The sequence below is a fragment of the Castor canadensis genome, chromosome 3 (assembly GCF_047511655.1).
Source record: "Castor canadensis chromosome 3, mCasCan1.hap1v2, whole genome shotgun sequence".
Taxonomy (NCBI): Eukaryota; Metazoa; Chordata; class Mammalia; order Rodentia; family Castoridae; genus Castor; species Castor canadensis.
Genome location: NC_133388.1, coordinates 125349265 through 125367463, shown reverse-complemented (window position 1 = coordinate 125367463; position 18199 = coordinate 125349265). Strand labels below are relative to the sequence as shown.

At 35.7% G+C, this 18199-nt stretch overlaps 1 protein-coding gene across 3 annotated transcripts in view; it reads left to right on the top strand.

Annotated features, from left to right (window-relative positions):
- The window catches only part of Nkain3 (sodium/potassium transporting ATPase interacting 3), a 698611-nt gene that overhangs the window by 296200 nt on the left and 384212 nt on the right, over positions 1–18199 (top strand). For all 3 annotated transcript variants that reach the window (XM_074068602.1, XM_074068604.1, XM_074068603.1), the window contains exon 2: positions 10952–11089. In XM_074068602.1, the coding sequence (XP_073924703.1) occupies positions 10952–11089 (138 nt within the window). The remainder of the gene's footprint in view (positions 1–10951; positions 11090–18199) is intronic.

Genomic DNA, 18199 nt, shown 5'->3' with positions numbered 1-18199 from the left:
TCTAACAGGACTGAGGCAGAATCTTAGTGTGGTTTTGATTTGCATTTCCCTCATGACCAGGGATGTTGAGCATTTCTTCATGTGTTTTTTTAACTACTTTGTGTATTTTGTTTAAATTACTATAAATTGTTTAATTTATTGCTATAAGCTTGCTAATGGATATCAAAAACTAAATACATGAATGAGACAAAGAAAAAAATATCTGTGAAACCACTTCAGAAACTGTACATTCTCTTTAATAAAATATTTAATTAATTTTGAACTTAATCTAAGCCTTCAGAAAGAGGCAATATTGTGGTGTATAGAGTCTAGACCATGACTCCTGGCTGAGGTAAATCCTAAACCAGTTCCAATGTATGTGATTTGTATTTCTCCATTGTGTTAGGTAATCTCTGCAAGATGAGGAAGAAAATACATATTTCTTAGGATTTATTGGGACTAATTTATGTAATTGGGACTGACTATATGTAATGCTTACCACAATGAAGGTGACAGACAAATATTAGCTTTATCTTTTTCCTTCAACTTAACTAGAAGTGGAAATAGATTTGTAAAAAATAATCCTTCCTTTACTTTCAAATATGAGAACCTCTGAAACATAGACCACAGCATTATAAATATGTGCTACTGTAATATTAACTTGTTTGGGCTGAAGGATGGAACAGTAATTAATTATACTCATGGAACATAAGATTTCGAGGAAAAACCCTGTCCCTACAATAGTCTTTACAAATACCGATCCTCACTGGAAGCAAAGGTATGGGTGTTTCTGAGATGCAAGTTCAGAATGTGTCCATGTGACCAGGGTAACGGCTCGAAAATTAACCCGTATCCACTCCCCAGCACTAGAAGAGGACCTAGAAGATAGATTATGCTATAACTTCTGTTTTATTTACTCTGTTCTGATACCTACATGAAAGAAACTGAAAATGATGAGATTGATCAAGCTTCACTGGTGTATTGAGAAACATTCTACTGTCCGTAAAGTATCAGCACAATTAAGAGCTAGATTCAATTGTCTCTTTAGAATCTGGAGAGCAGTAACACAGGCCAAGGTGATGAAGACCATTGAACCAAAGTGTCTTATAGTTCTCAGTTAAAGATAAATGTGAAGAAGAAAATGAAATTCAAGGTCACACAAGAAACACCTCAATTATTGTCTAAGGCTTTCACCAGTTCTACAATTAAATACATGTTATATTTGTCAGTGTTTTACCCTCCCTAAGTTGTGAACAGGAATAGGATATTCAGGAAATCACTACTTAATGAACTTGGAATAGGAAGAGAAAGGCAAAGAGAACTATCAAAATAAAAATAGATAGTTAATGATAACATCCTTTAACATACCAGCTATTTATTACTTAAATGTCCATTCTATTTTTAAATTAGAATTCCTTCTCTATGACATAAATGCTTATGTTCAATATTTTTCTATATTATTTTTAAAGAGGAAATGTTTATTTCATTTCCAAACAATGAGTAGTTCTTGCTGAAAATGTGTACTCTAAAAGGATTTGTTTTAAAGGAATGATTCTTGTAGGTGGTCTCTACTATAAGAAAAGGCTTTTGAAGAAACTTTTGGCCCTCTCTTCTGTCATCTCATGCTGGGTTGCCATTTACATAAAATCGTCATGGGAGTTTTAAATGCCATGTTCCTGCTAGCTGTTTGTAGGATTCTATAGGTCATCCAGCCTAGGGTTTCAACATTAGTTCTCTCAGATCTATTATGGCTCCACTGGAGGGTTGAAATTCAATCTTCAGTCACTGTTCTGTAACAAATTGGCATTTTGGGCTTTTGCTAAAATAGTTCCCTTGTTCCTGACTTGATCTATTCATGTACTTTGTACTTTAGCTGCATTTCTACAGGTTGGCTTCTGCTTGGGAGTAAGAGGAGGAAGATTTAGATTGGAGCAGTTGTGGAGTAATTTCTGGCAGACACAGAGTACTTAGAAACTGAATCAAATGATGTAAATGATCCTCTTTAGAGCTCAAGTGAGTCCTCAGGCAAATGTCAACAAATTACTCCCTTCTACTTAATTTTTGTGAAATACTTATGCAGGGTATTATTGAGTTAGTATGAAAGAGGGAATGAGAGACTTCATACTCTATTTTTTTATGGCATGATTTGTTTTTTGTCTGTATCTGTGTCTAGTGCTACTATGAAGCAAGTATAAAAGCCCTTTCCTTGATGAGAACCTACTGGTAAAATGAAATAGTATTAAAGTTTACTTAATTATAAGAACTTCTTTTCCCATAATTAGATCTCACAGCTTGAAACCTTTTGTAGTTAGTAAAGGTAATGGATTGAATGAGATTAGGCAGTAAAATAATCCCAGGTTGTGAATAACCCCAAAGTTATTTTTTTTAGTCTTTGTGTTTCCTTACAGGATTTTGTGCTTAATCCTCACCTATTGTTTGAATTAATCTAATTATATTTGGTTTAGCATACATTGGAAAGCACTTGACTTTTTTGTGCTCATGTTAGCAGGCAGGGAGGGAAGAGCTTCCTACTAGAATTAAGCTCAAGGGGGAAGTTCAAAGCACTTTGCTTTGAGACACTATCAAATTGTGCAATCCGCAGGTGGCCCATCAATACTTGTTTTTAATTTGCCTTAAATCAAAGGATAATGACAGCTCAATTTGAATCTGCAAGCTGATACTGTGAAAGATCTTCCATAAGGGATTCAAACACATTAGCTTCAAAAGTGCAATTTTTTTCTCCCCACTTTCAATGAGTTAACAATATCTCCCTGCCAATTTTCTTTGGTCAGAGTGACGATGTAAGCCTAGCAGACCTGGTTTAATCTTCACTTCTCACAGATAATTGTCCTTTAAATTCTAGCTAGTATTTCTACACTGTCCCTGTTTTAAATTACCTTCACAAAGTCTTAGTTCAGTTCCCATCTTCTCTCAACTAATGATTGTAAAATCTTCAACGATGCTTTGTAGTTTCAGTCTGTCTCTCTCCATCCCCATTACCTCCCTACTCCCAGTACCAAGCAAGATGAAAACACCTCTAGACCTTTGACAGAGAGATTTCTAAAGCATAGTGTTCTTTATGCAGCTCTTATATGCAAGAAATACATCTTTTAATGGTTTCCCAATACCTGTAAGGCAAATCCAGTCTCTGACCAAGAATTTATTATTCTTCATTTTCCCCTTATGGGTATCTTCCACAGTATGTGCTCTACATCAGAGTTTTGCAAAGTACAATTCTCAGCCCACTGATAAGTGGGATAATTAGTTTATTTGGTATAGTCTAGCAATATATATCAATAGCAATATATATCAAAATATAATAAAATGGGCAGTGCTTCTTATTATTTTATTTCGGTATGTATGTGGTAGAAGATGTCAAACGTATTGCCTACTGTGAGTTGAAGTAAGATATACACACAAGAGACAGAGAGAGAGAGAGAACACAGGTACAGAAATATCTTTTTTTAAAAAATTATTGTTGCACTGGGTGAGCATTGTGATATTTACCAATGTCTTACAGTATATCTTTGTTGAATGCATACCCTCCATAATTCCCCTTTATCCTCCCTTCCCCCATATTCCTGGAACTGTTTCAATGGTCTAATTTTTTCCATTTACATACATGAATACATAATATTTCCACTATACTCACCCTCTTACGCCTTTTCCTTATATTCTCTTCCTTCCCACTGGTGCCAATTCCCCAGACAGAACCTGTTTTATCTTCCTATTGGTACCAGTCCATGTCCATTGTATTGGACATTACAAGTAATACAGAGAGGATTTAAAGTAAGCAGGAGTATGTGTGCACATTATGTACAAACACATGCAATTTTATATAAAGCACTTGAAAATCCATTGACTTTGGCATCCATTGGTGTCTTGGAACCAATCCTCCAAATACCAAAGAATTACTGAATATATGCCAAATATACTAAAATTATGTATCTTTTCTCTTCCATTAAGTTTTGTTGATTGTGCTTTTTAAGTACTTTTTGTGGAGTTAAGGCTGTATTTGTTTACAACAAACTCATAATTCTTATATCATATATTTTGAACTACAAGGCTACTTCAATTAATTTTTCTGAAAAATAACCTTCTATTGGGTGAAAGATGGCTTGGGAGAAGTCGTGATTACCTCAGTAGTGGGGCTGGTCACAGCAGAAATAGTTACCCTGCTTCAGATGGAAGAAGGCAGGGAAAACTCTTGGTTCCTCTTAGAGAGCCAAGATGAGACATGGACACAACAGGATATGGTGCCAGCCCTAGGAGAACCCTAAATTGAAAAAAGCAGGAAATAATAATGTAGTAGTAAAATATTGAATAGTAAGTCAAAAAATATTACTGTGATGTACTTTGATGAAGAAACTGAAGCTGGAGGAAGGGTAGCACAACTGGAGAGTTTCCAAAAGGAGCAACATGCTTCTTCTAAAGGAATGAAGGGAATGTCTCATCTAGAAGTGAGTGAGGTGGACAAGAAAGAGGATTCAGTCATGAAACATATTACCACACTTCTTATGTTATTTATGCCTCTTGTGATAAAGATTATTTCAGAATTTAACCACATTAAACAACATTCATTTTGTTGGATGATTTCAGAGTAGTATAGTCAGGACATAAAGATATTAGTCCCAGCTCTGATATTAATTGTCTTATTGTTCATTTCCTCATACATCCAGTAAGATAATAGCCATTAAGTTACTTTTATGAGCATCACATTAGAATAATAAGTATTGAAAAACTGAGTGCTAATGTCTTATCCATAGCATTGCCATTTTTTTTCAGGTTTTAGATCATTTCTCTAATGTATTGATCTACTCCCTGCTATGTTGAGAAGTTGGGGATGTAGTTGTCACTCTGCCAGTTGATGTGCACAGAATAAACAATGACATTTTCTGAGCGAATCTGTAACATATGGATGCCTTTCATAGGCACGTAGCAGCTCATCAGCCTTAATAAGCCTGTCCATCTATAATAAAATATCTACTCTTCTTTTTACAGGAGATTTCCCTTCATAATGTTACCTACAGTTCCTTAATATTTAAAAAAGAATGGACTTCCAACATAACACGTAGCTGTTTTCTGAGGTTCTATGTTGTTTACTTGAAGTTTATACTTTCATTATTTTATTGTAAGAGTAGGAAATGTCCATTGCATTTTCTTGAGACACAGGGACTCAAATCACAGAGATGGAATTCAGGAGGTTTTTCAAATGTTCTAGAGACCAATGCTTCACCTGCTAAAGCCAATTTAAGGAGCAACTTAGACAACTGCCCTTGACATTGAAGAACACACTCTTCTTAGCATTAACAGTTCCACCTCCCCCTCCTTGCATAAGCACTGATGGCCACTGAGGCTACTGGAGATGCTCCTGATGATCCAACAATGGAAACAGGGGGAGGCATATTAAACTGTTTAAATTTCATCTGACTTTATCTATTTCACTGAATCATTGGTTTCTGACTTCACTGACATAGCCTTTGCCATCTAACCCCTACCAAAAAATAATACAAACCTATACAAAAGAATGAGACCTTTAATACTGTTGCCATCTTTATTGGATGAAGCCAAATCTAGAATTCCCTGTTCCACCTCAAAGTCTGTGTACATCCTAAGTCTTGTTATCTGTCAATAGACTTCTCAAGAATAGTGCCTTCTTTAGCATAGTGGTAAATCTCAGGTTTTTAGAACTTTTGAGATATGTCAGTAGGAAGTAAAATCATGATACAAATGCTACTGATCTTTTCTTCAGAGGCATGAAATAAAATACCGAAATCAGCGTTTGAAATATAAGAGTATAATTGGTATAAGCCATGTCTATGTACATAGAAATTGACTATCATCCACATCAAGCATGAAAACTCCTTTGGGAGTTGATAAGAGATTTTAGAACAAAGGAAGTATTGGTGGTGTTGATGGTCCCATAGACTTTGCGCACATAAAGTAACTTGCTTCACACAAAAAACAAGATGCTGATGAGGATGTGGGGAAACAGGACCCCTTTATACACTGCTGATGGAAATGTAAATTAGTGCAGCCACTGTAGTAATCAGTATGGAGGCTCCTCAAAACATTAAAAATAGAGCTTCCATAAGATCCAGATATGCCACCTCTGGGTATATACTCAAAAGAATCAAAGTCAGCTTATTATAGACATACCTGCATACACCTATTTATTACTGCATTATTCACAACAGCCAGGTTATGGAAGCAGCCTAGGTGACCATTAATAGAAGATGGATAAAGAAAACAGGGTATATTTATTCACAATGGAGTTTTATTTAACCATAAAAAAGAATCGAATGATGTAATTTTCAGGAAAATGAATGGAACTGGAGATCATCCTGTTAAGTGAAATAAGCCAGCCTCACAAAGGCAAGCATCACATGTTGCCTCTGCTATGTGAAATCTAGTGGGGAAAAGAGGGAACAATAGTAAAAGGAGAAATTAGGGATGTGGAAAGAAAACAGGGGGAAGATAGATAAGAACAAGAGAGGTGATTAACATGATCAAAGTACATTACATGCATGTATGAAAATATCATAATGACAACCCTTACTTTGTACAATTAATATACACTAATAAAAAAGAAAAGAAATGATACGTCTTGCTGACCTCAAAAAACAGAAGGAAGGAAATCTGCTTTTTTGAAGGAAACAATGCTTCTTTGAAGTTGCCTGAGAAGTATCAATTTAGCTAATAAACATATTAAATAGAGCTTTTAAATCCTGATTTTAAAAATTAAAGATTTAATCCTTCATGATTATAAAATATTTACTACTTGAATTCCTAAGGTAGAAGTTACCCTGAAGAAGGTAACAGTCATACAATATGCTTTGATTTCCTTGGCTTCATCAAGTGCTTTATTATTCAACCAGTATAAGTGACACTGTTTGAATCCTTTTCATTGTATCTGTCTCTAGTGAGCAGGGAAAACTTCCAGGGGGAATGAGAGTAAAAAACAAGTCACTTCTATCACTGATAAGTTGACTCTCCAAGGCACTCACTCAATAAGAATAAAACTTCTTAGCCTGCCATAGTGGCTCACACTTACAGTCCTAGCCACTTGGGAGGTTGAGATCAGGATGGTCACAATTAGAGGCCAACCCAGGAAAAGAAGCTCATAAGACACCTTCTTAAAGGAAGAAGCTAACCACAGGGGCGCCATCTGTCATCCCAGCTGCTGCAGGATGCCTAAAATAGGAGGATCAAAGTTCAGGCCAGCCAAGGGATAAAGCAAGATCCTATCTCAAAAATAACCAGAGCAAAAGAGCTGATGGTATGTGTCAAGTAGTAGAGTGTCTGCCTAGAAAGCATGAGGACCTGAGTTCAAACCCCAGTACTTTGTTTCAAAAAAAAAATAGCCTTCTTCCTTGGTTCTTCTTTGGATGAAGCTTGTCCTATAGACCTAACATAAATGTCCAGGAACCTGTTTGGGCACCTGGAGTTTTTACAGTTCTTTAATTAAGTATAAATTAATTTTAATAATTAGGAATAATTACTAAAAGCAATTATACAAAATACCATATGAAGCATTGTTAATCATACTATATAGATCCATAGGATGATACTTTCTGTATTTTTGTTAAGATTCAGGTTAGCTTTATTTTTAACTCATTAAGTAAAGAGACACATTCTTTTTCATCACAGTGTTTGCAGCTCTTATGTTCTTACCCATCTTAGCTTTCACTTAGAAATGTCTTCACAGTTACTTAGATCAGTGCTTCCTGTTCTATTTCAAATTGCTGACTGGTTTTGCTTTCCTAGAGCTTCTTACTACCTTTATGTTTCCTTGATTTCCCTAAATTTATTTAAGCCTCAAGTCTTTCAAATGTCTCATTCATTCTCTTCTCTGCTGTGGCTTCTCTGCAGAGGTCTTCTTTGATCGCCCATCCTCTGCTCTCACCTGGAATGGGCTGCTTTCTACTAATGCTGTTTTGCAAATGTGTCCCCCTAAGTCATGCCACTATTTCCTAGGTGCCCATTTCAGTGATGTACAGGTAAATGTTTAATAATAGGTTCTGAAAACAAACAAATAAACCCTGATTTTTAGCATTTTCCAATTCTGCTTTGTAAGTATTCCCATAATGGTCAATATTGAGTTCCCAACTTGACGTCCCTGTGCAGTTGGGAACAGATGTGCATGATCCATGTTCTTAGCCACCAGGGGTTCCACTGTACCCTGATTAGAACCATTTGGGTGTTAACATTTCTAAAATATACTCGTCTGTTTCTGAGTTTAAAAAGTGACCTGGGTACCATTTAATTTCATTTTGTGGTTCTGGAACATCAGGCACCAGAATTGAAAAAGTGGTGTCTCTACAGAGACAGTATTCAGACAGGAAATACTTGTTGGCAAACTAAACAACTTAAGATATCATAGACAAAGTTTATTATATTTGATTAGACAAAACTTAATTTTGAAGTGCTTTGTGTTATTGTAGTTAGCTGACTTTTTAAAACACAGTGCTCAAATCTAATTTTCGTAATCTGTACATTTATTGCAGCTGTCTTTTGCTTTATTCTTAATATGATCCTGTCCCGATTTTTTTTTTGAAACAGGGTCCCACTGTGTAGCCTGGGCTTGTCTCAGACTCACCCAGCTTCAGCCTCCTGAGTGCTGGGATTACAGATATGTGCCTTTACGCCCTTTGTCTCGTTATCTTTGATGGTCTTCTATTTGTGCTCCTACTCCAACAAACCTGAAATCTATTTTTCAGTTCCAAGAGAATAAATGTTTATAAAGATAAAGCATCTTGAACAAGGATGGCTAATTTCTAATAACTAGCATTAGTGTGTTCTTTTTCATATCATAAATGGGAACACTCGTTTCTTCTGACAGAAGAAAAAGCGGGTTTTTCTCTGTCTGAAAAGTTCACATTAAAGGTTTTTGTGATGCACGATAGCTTTAAAATAAGGTTGCTGTTTCAGAATGAATTGCCTGCGGCTGCTCTTCAGGGTTGCTTTTTTTTCTGAGCCCATCACTTCTGTTTGGACATAAAAAACAGTGCATATTTATATCACTGATGGGCCAATAAATAAAATGCTGCATTTTCAGAGGAAGGTTCCTGGGAAATAATTAGAGTCAGAAGCAGAGACAAATCGGAGATTGAAAACTCAGTGTTGCTTGTTACACTGCTCTGATTATTTTGTGCTTTATCGTTTCTGTGCATTTGTGGATGCAGAAGATGGTGACAAATCACCTCCTGATTAGGAAATACCCATGAAATGAATGTGGATCTGGCTCGGCTGTCTTTAGGCATTAGCTCTTTTCTCTTTCCCTTCACAGCTTGCTGAAGGCAAATCTTAACCAAGGCAAATTCTGCTTGCTGGATGGAGGACATTTCTTTATGTCCAAGGAAATTAAAGCTATTCAGGCAGACACCTGCTGCATAACTAGGAAAATACCGAGGGTGCCATTTTCATTTTAAAACTGCAATTTCTATTGCCACCCATATGGCTAATCACGAGATCATTTTGTTTGAATTACTATTTTATCAAAGGAAACCTAGAAAAATGCCTGCAATGTGCAAGATCAGTGTCCAAAAACAGCAGGTGGAATTGTAAAATTGTCACATATAGAATATAAGAACTATCATTTGTACATATTAATGACATTGTTGGTATTCACTGGACTATCTGAAATTCAACTGTTTAATCATAAATGGTTTGTATGTTGTTTGATATTATAGAATTATTTGAAAATGTAATTATATATAATTCAAATATAATGAACTATGTCACATCTAAAACCATAAATATTGTTTGGGTAGTCAAAAAGGACTTTATCTAACCTGAGCTTTCTTATAGGTGTATGAACTCAGTAAAATGTAATCAAAGGGCCTATTTAACTCCAGTTTTATATCAGGGTCTTGAACTTACAGTAAGTAAATAAGTAAGCTTCATATTGAAAAGTGTTTAGTTGTTATCACTATGAAAAGTCTAATAAAAGGTAAAGATACTAAACAGATTTGACTCAATGTTTTGGTTTTCTACTGCTGTGAAAATACACATATAAGAATCAACTTAAAGGCAAAAAGACTTATGTTAGCTCACAGTTTCAAAAGATTTAGTCTATGGTCACCTAGCTCCATTGTTTCTGGGTTGTGGTCAGGCAAAACATCCAGGTGGAGAGCATGTGGTGCTGCAAAACTCTTTACCTCATAGTGACCAGGAAGCAAAGAGAGAGAGGAAGGAGCCAAAATATACCCTTCAAGAGTTGTGCCCCAGCTACCTACTTCCTCCAACAGGGCTCATCTCCTGAAGTTTCCACCACTTCCCAACAGCCCATTAAACCATGAATCCATGAGTGCATTATCCCATTGATGAGGTCAGGACCAATCACCTCCCAAAGGCCCTACCTCTGAACACTGGTACATAGGGACCATGCCTTCAATACATGAATTTTGGAGGTGCATTTCAGATCCAAACTGTAATAGTTAACATATATTTCATACAGGAAGGCAGGGATAAATGAGAGTTTTATTTTTCCAAATTAATGCCAATTGTTTTATTGAAAACCTGAACTTACTGGTTCTTACTCTACGTTTGTAAGGCTAAACATTTCATCGAAGAGAATGGTAAATTTAAATTATATATGTATGTCTAGATTTTTTTCTACTTTAGAAAATGTTTTAAGGATTAAATCTAACTCTTAAGATAGGCTTAAGATCTATATAAACTTGAAATCACAATGTTCAGTTATGTCAGTGTATTTTCTGAGATAAGTTGTCCAAAACAGTGAGATATGAAACTTCTAGTGATAAAGCTGGAGACATACCTTAGTTGTATAGTGCTTACCTAGCATGCATAAGGCCTTGGGTTCAATCTTTAGTACCAAAGAGTTAGTGGTAATAAAGTCCACAAGTATGGCTAAAATTAAATATGCAGTTTTCTCTATCTGGGAAATACTAGTTAAAATGGTATAATTACGTTTGGATTAGCTGCTAATGAACTTTTTGTTTTGTTGCAGCTCTCAGCATTAGAGAGGCAGATCTTTGACTTTCTTGGCTTCCAATGGGCTCCTATTCTTGGAAATTTTCTACATATAATAGTTGTCATATTGGGTTTGTTTGGAACCATTCAATACAGACCTCGTTACATCATGGTGGTAAGTCTTATTTTTATCATCTCTCTTGAAATAAATTCTAAAAATTTCTATAAGAAGATGAATCAAATCTAAGAAATTTAATCAAATTTGATTAAATTTAATCAAATTTAAGAAGTCCCCTTCAATATGATGTGGTATTATAATTCTATTCCTTCAAATACTCAGTTTTTTAAAGAAGTATTAATGTGTGGAACACACAACACAGTGAATGTTTTACCATGAGAGCTAAGCACCATGGTTGAAAGTCTGAGATGACAGTGTGACTCATAATATAACTGAATTCAAGTTACACAAGGAAACCCAAAATAGGATTTGGATATAGTAGGAGTTCTGGTTATGATCTTGATGCTATGATGAGATACAATGAATATTAACAATATATCAGTGCACTAATTCATTACTAACCTTCAGTAACACACTCACCAACTCTAGAAAGCAAACCTATTCAGTCTAGTTGTTTAATCACTGAAAACAACAATACATAATTTTCACTTAGGACATTGCAAATGCATTTACTGAAAAGAATTTAGTATACATTATTAAAATATTTCACACTATTTATTATTGAATGTTTCTCCATTTTGTCAACATCGATTTAAAGATAATTCATCCTCCAAACTGTGTCAAACATGGTCAGCCCTCACTCCATTGTAGGACAACTTAATGAAATGCATAATGTGATCCACAATCTCATGAAAATTATAAGAAGATTATGGGAAATAATGAGTTTTAATAATATAAGCAATTGTAAATAGGAGTAACGTACTTTAAACTGCTTATCAAGCCAGAATACCACAGCATTCAGTAGATTATTGAATATTTTTACAATGTAGTGACATTACCATACTAGAAGGAAAATAAGGACTTAAATATTGTTATTTTCAGTTTTCATTTAAGTTTAATTTTCATTTAATCCAATCTGTTGAAAAAAATTAATTTCCTACTTTTCCTGAAAGTGCACTAGTTCTCTACTTTGAATCTCAAAATTAGCTTTTTGTATCATTCATTGTATTGTGAAGGCAACTGGCCCACAGATGGACTCAGCATTCTGCATGGCCCCAGCAGTGTTTATGTCATTCCGTTTGCTTTCCTTTTATTTTCTTAAAAATAGCAACTGCTGAGACATTGTGTTATCTGCTGGAAAGGTGTTTCCTGTAGTTGGACATTCCATTTTAGATGGTTTAATATCAGGTAAAATATCAAAATACTTTTGGATTCTAAATATATACTAGTGTAGTACACTCCACTGACTTTTTAAATTTTATACTGTTGGTATTCGGCTGCAAAACCAACGACTTCCATAAAATGGTGGCATTGTCTAGTCCTAATACTTTTGCTCTTTCGATACTAGTCCTAATACTGTTCATGTGACTATTGCCTTGGCACATATTGGTGATTGTTCCAACCAATAAAGCAGGTCAATACTAAGAACAGCAGAAGTGATTTTGAGAGAAAAATCTTCTGCACTCTAAAAGCTCTTTCCTGCTTAAGGAAAAGTGAGATTGGATTTCTGCTCCAGGCCTTTTCTCACTGACGTGGAAAAGTTGGTACCTCTTGAAGCACACCTTGATTCACATGATGTATGCCATATTCATTTTCAGTCTTTAAAAAAATACTAAAATTAACTAAAGGCCACCAGTTATGGTGTCAAATCAAAGCATTCATGAAAACAGCTCAGAGGCAGCTGCCTGTTATGTAATAAAACAAAACTAAACAAACAAACTTAGTGTGGTCACCTTTCTAAATAGCAACAGGTGCTGCCCCTAAAAAGGAACCTTTGCAGACAAATTTGTCATTCTTGTGGATTTCTTTAGGCATTTCCCCCAAATTGGCAATCTGTAGCCATGTGAGAATGAGAGGTAATCTGTACTCCCACGTAAGCAACAATATTTCTAAGATTGATGGAGAACAGAACCATTTCCAGTGTCAAAACTTATAATGATAATGGCAAGAGATCATCTGGGATCTGGTGGTGGAAGCAAAACATGGATTTATGCTAAATCAACTTATGTATAGATATCCTGCTTGCTTCCAGCCTTCCTCCTTTCCAGGGTGCTTTTTTGCACTTTCCTAAATTATGGCTTAAAGCTCTTTACTTGCTCCTTAGTAGTATACAATATAAAAATATTCTTCCCCTATGCACCTGACCAAATTCATGTCTCATGATCCCTTCCTTTCTTTCCTTCCCTCCTCTATCCATCTTTCTTTCCCTCCCACCTCTTTCTCTTCCTCTTCCTCCTTCCTAATTTCCTTCCTTCTTTGAGGTCCATGTATTTACTTATTCGAAAGATATTAATTAATTTCCACTAAATGTCTGGCATTGTCTTAGATGTAGAGTATGCTAATGAGTGAGTACAGACACATTCTTGTCCTTCCTGGGTGCTCACTTTATGGTCTAGTCAGGGAAGGCATGCCTATATTGAATGATGTCCAAACATCGGTTAAGCTGAAACTGTGGTAAGTGATAAAAAGGAAGGACATGCTGTGTCATGAGATATCTAATGATGTTTAAGCAGGATAAGGTGCCCTGCAGAAGTGTCTGGAGCTGAGATCTGCAGTGTGAGTGACTGAGAGTCTACATGAAAGAAGGGCTGATGGGGGTCCTCAGCGGGAAGCAGCATGGAGCATGTAGAAAGAGCTCAATAGTGACCCTTGCTATCCAACTCATGAAGCATTCACTGAATACTATACTATACTAGAGTTGGGCAACTATAATAAAATGCAAATTATAGAATCATGGAAAATAATGTGTGTTGTGTACATATTTTTTCATTGTTTTCCCATCTTATGCCCTATCAGTTCACAGGGTTCTCCATGATTGAGCTATCATCCCTTCTCTCTCTGATATCCTTTCCTTTGCTTCCCTCCCTTCCTTCTTCCTTCTGTGTTCAGGAAAGGAAACATCCAAATTTCTAACACAAATAATTCATATTTTTGCTCATATGATTTTCTCTTTTATTGCATTATGCCAACCAAATACTTGTCATTTTATTTACTATCTTACCAGGACTTTTTCAGGAAGGGGGCAGAAAACTCTCCGTGCCAAAAGTTTCACTTGGTTTAATCTTCCCAAATGCCCTATAAGATCTGTATTAGCAACCCCCAATTTTACAAAGGCTGTATGACTTGTCCAGGGAACACAGATAGAATACAAGAGAACTGGACACATGTTGGCCTCATTCCTCTTAATATCAGCATCACGAAGTTTCTTTAGCATAATTGTGCTTTGCTTCCACCACCAGATCCCAGATGATCTCTTGCCATTATCATTATAAGTTTTAACATTGGAAATGGTTCTGTTCTCCATCAATCTTAGAAATATTGTTGCTTACGTGGGAGTACAGATTACCTCTCATTCTCACATGGCTACAGATTGCCAATTTGGGGGAAATGCCTAAAGAATAAGAAATCCACAAGTATGACAAATTTGTCTGCAAAGGTTCCCTTTTAGGGGCAGCACCTGTTGCTATTTAGAAAGGTGACCACACTAAGTTTGTTTGTTTAGTTTTGTTTTATTACATAACAAGCAGCTGCCTCTGAGCTGTTTCCATGAATGCTTGGATTTGACACCATAACAAGTGGCCTGGAATTAATTCTAGTATTTTTTTTAAAGGCTGAAAATGAATGTGGCATACATCATGTGCATCAAGGTGTGCTTCAAGTTTTCCACATCAGTGAGAAAAACCTGGATCAGAAATCCAAACTCACTTTTCCTTAAGCAGGAATAGAGCTTTCAGATTGCAGAAGATTTTTCTCTCAAAATCACTTCTGCTGTTCTTAGTATTGACCTGCTTTATTGGTTGGAACAATCACCAATATATGCCAATTAAACTTAATCCATTTCAAACAAACAAACATTTTGGAGCACCAGGTATCTGCTAAATGCTCACCCTGAGATTAATAAAATATGAGGTCTGGCACTGCAGCAGTTTAATGGAGCTCAGAATATAGTTTTGCGAAAACACAGATGGTCAGACAGTCACTGCCATTTCTATCAACACTTGAGTTCAAAGAATTAATCACCCTTATGAAAATGGTAGGTAAAGGACCATGTAGAATAAGCTCTCCAATGTCTACAGGCAAACTTCCAAAGTCCTTAGAGTAGAAATCAAAGCTTATGATAATCACTCCTTGGCTTCCCTCTCCTGTGCCTCTTGCACTCTCAACTTGCTGACTTCATGCCAGCCATGCTGAAGCATCTGCATTTTTCAAAGACCACAGCCTTCTCAGTTGGCACACATTAGACCTTCTGTCTAAAATGTCTATTCTTATCCTGTTGGCAAATTCTTAATAATCCTTCAACTGAATTGCCACCTATTAAAAGCCTTACCCACCCACATTCTAGGACTAAGTGCCTTATCCTCTTTGCTACCACAGATCCTGATAACTCCCCCTCTTCTACCCTCCCCCCCACTATTATTATTCCTATACCCTTCCACCTTCTCACTGCACTCAGCAGTGTGCTCCTGAGGGCAGGAAGGACTGTTCCTATCCACTGTGGTATCTAGGTCTATCCTTGTACATATAGACCTTTAAATATCTTAATATGTAGATGAAAAAATAATAAATGAATTTAAGACTATTGAATGAAGTGACTTTAAAAATGGAGTAGACCATGATTTGTTAGAACATGCTAGCAATAGTTCAAGAGGAGAAATTGGTCTTACTACCTTGATTACCTCAATCAGTTAAGAAATTACATGACAGAACAGTATATGTTGTGTTATCTGCATGTACCATTAGCTGACTTACTCCATAAGACCTATTGCTTCTAAAGAATGTAATATTGTAGGATTCTGCTGCTATGAGGATTGAGGTCCAACAGAAGACTATTAGAAAAATCCACCTAATCACTAAATGAAAGAGCAATAATTCTGCTTCAGATACATCATTGCTAAAAATGTGCTATTTACTATTTATTTATTTTTAGAACACAGAAACAACTTTGCCATGCATTTCTCCTTTAATGATTAAAATTCATATTTTCTAAGAGAATATCAAGTTCATATTGAGGATTTTTTTTTGTTAAATACAATTATGAAATGGTGAAATAGTATTTATCAGCCTTAAGGTACTATTGTAGAATCAATCATTTGTTGTCTATTTTTTTCCTGTGCCAAATATTTTTGATTTACTTCTGAATTTTAAAGTAAGTCTTCCATAGATTTATTTAAATCTTGATTGTTTCATGAATGAGTTCATTTAATCAAGCAGACTTATTAATTTGAAGGAAGAAGAGTTAGCTTATTTATTTAACACTTTTTGAATAAAGAGAAATTTAGAATTAAAAATAACTCAAAGCTACCTTTAAAAAGTAAAAACAAAAGGCAAGTACATTTGTTAGGGTCACAATTTAGTTGCTTGGACTTTTACGCCAATACTAGAATGCAAAGAACAACTCACTTTAATTTGAATTGCTCTATAGAAGGATAGGGGCAAAGCTCAAGTCGTAAAGTTCTTGCCTAGCAAGTGTGAGGCCCTGAGTTCAATCCCCAGTACAGAAAGAAAAATAAAAGAGATATATGAATTGTTATATAGTACATCTTCTGTACTATGTCTTAATAAATGTCTTCCCCGAGTAATGATCAACATGACAACTGAGACAGTCACATTCCAGTTCATTTGGTCCTGGATTTAAATCCCACTCTGCCAATTCTTGGCCACATTTACCTCATTTGTAAAAACCTGACCATTTAATACACAGGTATTAAATGCAAAAATGATATCTGCTGAAACTTTTCCAGGAATCAGGGGAAGGGGAATGAAAGAGAGCAGTGGAGAGGTGAATTCAAGTATGATATGTTTGATACATTGTAAGAACCTTTGTAAATGCTACAATGTGCCCCTATCCAGCATAACAATTAAAACAAAATAAATAAAAAATTATATAATGTGACTTGCTTGCCATAGCCTAAAACAGAGTAAGTCTTGAAAATGAATGAACTATTAATGTGTCTTTTTTTTGCCTGAACTCTGCTTTCCTTGCCATTAAAATGTATATATAGATGGCAGATTTTTCTTAAAGTTCTGAACATGAATACTGAACTCCAGAAAATATTGGAACATGAATGAGCAGGGATCCTACACTATTTTTTTTACCTACTTAGCATATTGTGAATAAATATTGTGGCTGATTGATATGCACATGAAAGAATCAATGACAAAGTGACCTTTCTGATAACTGGAAAATAAGCAAGCTCAGAAAGTGAAAATAATTCACAATATAGACTAATTGCTCAATGGGGGAGAAATAGACTGGAAGATTTCTGAAGTTCATTTCCATTAAAAAATACTAAAATATCCTCTTAAAACTAGGAATTTTATGGGAAACCACACAGAACACAGGAACATTATTTATTCAACTTTATGGGTGCTGTCTATGTGAATTAGGATTTAAAATATGAGTCCTGGTGGCATGTGCCAGTACATGGGAGGTTGAAATCTGGAGAATCACAGTTGCAGGCCAGCTCAGACAAAATAAAAGTTTGCAGGATTCCATTTCAATGGGAAAAAGTGCCAGTCATCCCACTTACTGAAGGAAGGTAAAGTAAGATTATGGTCCAGGCTGCCTGGACAAAAGACCCCATCTCCAAAATAACTAGAGCAAAAAGGGATGAAGGTATGGCTCAAGTGGAAGAGAATTTGCCTACCAAGCTCAAAGCCTGAGTTCAAACCCCAGTACTGCCAAAATAAAACAAAACATGAGTACTAAACATAAACAAAGTAGGAGAGAAAGAAAAATTATGCATAGAGTGATTTTTTTTCCATACCACAAGAATATCTAATTTACCTGAACAGATAAATTTAGGTGAGTAGGTTTTCCCCTAAAGATGTATTAAATAAAGCCTACCAAATTAAGCATATAAGTTCTGGAAGCAAATTGTCAGGCTTCCCATGCCAACTCTGACATGCAATATGGGAACCAAAGGATGACTTTCTCTGCCTTGGCTTTAATGTGGTAACTGAATGACATGATCTGTGTAGAATGGTACCAGAAACACAGGAAACACCAGAATCATATCCTTTGTTATTGCTAGATGTGGAGGAGCTAACATTTGGGGTCAGCTTAGCCTGGTAGTTTTACATGTGAAAGTTCAGAAGCAGTAATCA